Source organism: Notothenia coriiceps, unplaced genomic scaffold, assembly GCF_000735185.1.
Source record: "Notothenia coriiceps isolate Sejong01 unplaced genomic scaffold, NC01 NC01_scaffold00008600, whole genome shotgun sequence".
Classification (NCBI taxonomy): Eukaryota; Metazoa; Chordata; class Actinopteri; order Perciformes; family Nototheniidae; genus Notothenia; species Notothenia coriiceps.
In genome coordinates, this window is record NW_011341301.1 from 1 (window position 1) to 2307 (window position 2307).

The window sequence follows — 2307 nt, forward strand, 5'->3', positions numbered from 1 at the left end:
ACAGGTGATTACAGGCCCTGAAATGTGTCAAAGTAGCCTATCTTTAAATCATTATCCTCACACTGTGCGGCTCCTCACCCTGGGCTTGCTGCCTCCGATGGCCCCGGGCCGGATGGAGCCGGTCTCCTGGTAGCGGCACAGGATCTTGGACACGCAGCCGTGAGAGACGCGCAGCTGGCGGGAGATGACACAGGGCCGAATCCCGTGGTGGGCCATCTCCACTATCTTGTGTCGGATGTGGTTGGGCAGCGGCCGGCCGTTAATGAAGACCCCCCCCAGCTGGTTGACCCGGCCCTGGCCCAGAGGAGTGGACACTGGGGGCCACAGACACACTCAGTGTGAGTTTTAGGTGATCGGTAATCATGAGGGACTGTCGAAGGAAATGTTCTGATGGAAAGGTTGAGTTTCCCCTACATGTTATAATTCGAATAACATTAGGCCTGAAAATATCCACAGGCCTCCCGACATATTGTAGCCTATCTTTATTCTCTACATGGCTGCAGTAAATGGACATTTGGGTTAACAGAGGACCGGATCCACTTCAGAGGATCTGAAGAGCTCCATTATTCAGCAGCACGCTGTCCAAATATTGGAGTAATCCTCCGTGCTGTTTATTCGATTCATTTCATTTCCACTTGAAAGACCCCATGATTTGGTTAGAGACTGTTAAATGTTTTATTGGGATTTAGACTCAATTTAAATATGATGACAGCCTGTCCACTGGATTATAATACATGAAGTGCAGCCCGGATCCTGTAATATTTAGCCAGTAAAATAATAATATAATAAGGATGAAAACAAAGACATTTTAATGTTTGAATTTTTTCTTTCGCAAGAATGCGAGTCCTTCAAGACAAACCAAAAGTTGAAGCCGCCTAATGTCATCCCGTGAAGAGGACCGGGATATGTGTTGTCACTTCATCATGGAAACTCGATTGCACAACGTATTTTACGCACGAAAAACATGGAGAAAAAACAGCTGTGCCTTCCTGAAGTGATTTTTAAATCTGCACAAGGACACCTTGTCTATTTACTAATAATGTCTTTCATTTTTAACTCTGCATATTTGTAATTTTTCACACAGCTCTCGGGTTCTCAGTGTAAAGGCCGGCAGGCTCCTACCTTCCAGAGGGAATCCGGTTCGGGGGTAGTTCTGTCCGGGAGCAGGGCGCATCATCCGCGGTACCGTTCCTGGCAAAGACGACATTAAAAAAACACACACACAAAAAGAAAAGAAAAGCAAAAAGACGGACACGGTTAAAGTCCAGGTCAAGTGCAGACTTGTTGGTCACACGTCTGAGGAGGGGCACGGGGGGGAGCTCTGAGGGAGCAGTGGAGCGGTCCTCACATCTGACAGCAGCCTTTTAACGGTGTGAGGCTGGATCACTGACGGGGCCCCTACAAGTCTGGACCATCCGGGCTGCAGGGGGGGGGGTCGCAAGCACCGATAGGTTCTTGGAGCTTTCTCTTTTTCCTTAGAGAAAAGCTCCAACAAGTTGAGCCAATGGGAGCGAAGGGATAAAGACACCAACACACACACACACACACACACACACACACACACACACACACACACACACACACACACACACACACACACACACACACACACACACACACACACACACACACACACACTATATATATTGACACTCTGGCAGCTTATTTTCAGTAAAATACATAAACAAGTAAATGTGAAAGCTCCGTTAAAAACTGTATCAAAAATATTGTGTATTATTAAAGGCTATTATTTAAGCAGACGCATTACACTCCACAACTGCTACAACTATAACGAGTTAATGGGAGAAAAAAACAGTTCACACTTTTTCACTTTACACGTTATACAACCATCTAAAAACAAACACAATTCAAGCTTTATTAACATCACTCTCTCTCTCTCTCTCTCTCTCTGTCTCTCTCTCTCTCTCTCTCTCTCTCTCTCTCTCTCTCTCTCTCTCTCTCTCTCTCTCTACTACTACTACTACTACTCTACTCTACTACTACTACTACGTACGTACGTACGTACGTACGTACGTACGTACGTACGTACGTACGTACGTACGTACGTACGTACGTACGTACGGGTACGGTACGGTACGGTACGGTACGGTTACGGTTACGGTTACGGTTACGGTTACGGTACGGTACGTACGTACGTACGTACGTACGTACGTACGTACGTACGTACGTACGTACGTACGTACGTACGTACGTACGTACGTAGTACGTACGTACGTACGTACGTACGTACGTACGTACGTACGTACGTTACGTTACGTAGTAGTAGTAGTAGTAGTTAGTTAGTTA

The 2307-nt window shown here is 46.3% G+C and overlaps 1 protein-coding gene across 1 annotated transcript; it reads right to left on the reverse strand.

Moving 5' to 3' along the window:
- Positions 1 to 78: 78 nt before the first annotated feature.
- On the reverse strand, positions 79 to 1352 carry LOC104944655 (paired box protein Pax-7-like; the record flags this gene model as incomplete). The annotated part of the gene is made up of 2 exons (XM_010770224.1): positions 1123 to 1352; positions 79 to 314 (listed from the first exon to the last, which is right to left on the reverse strand). Coding segments are annotated over exons 1-2 (321 nt in total), but the record flags the coding sequence as incomplete, so codon positions are not given.
- Between the last annotated feature and the right edge of the window lie 955 nt (positions 1353 to 2307).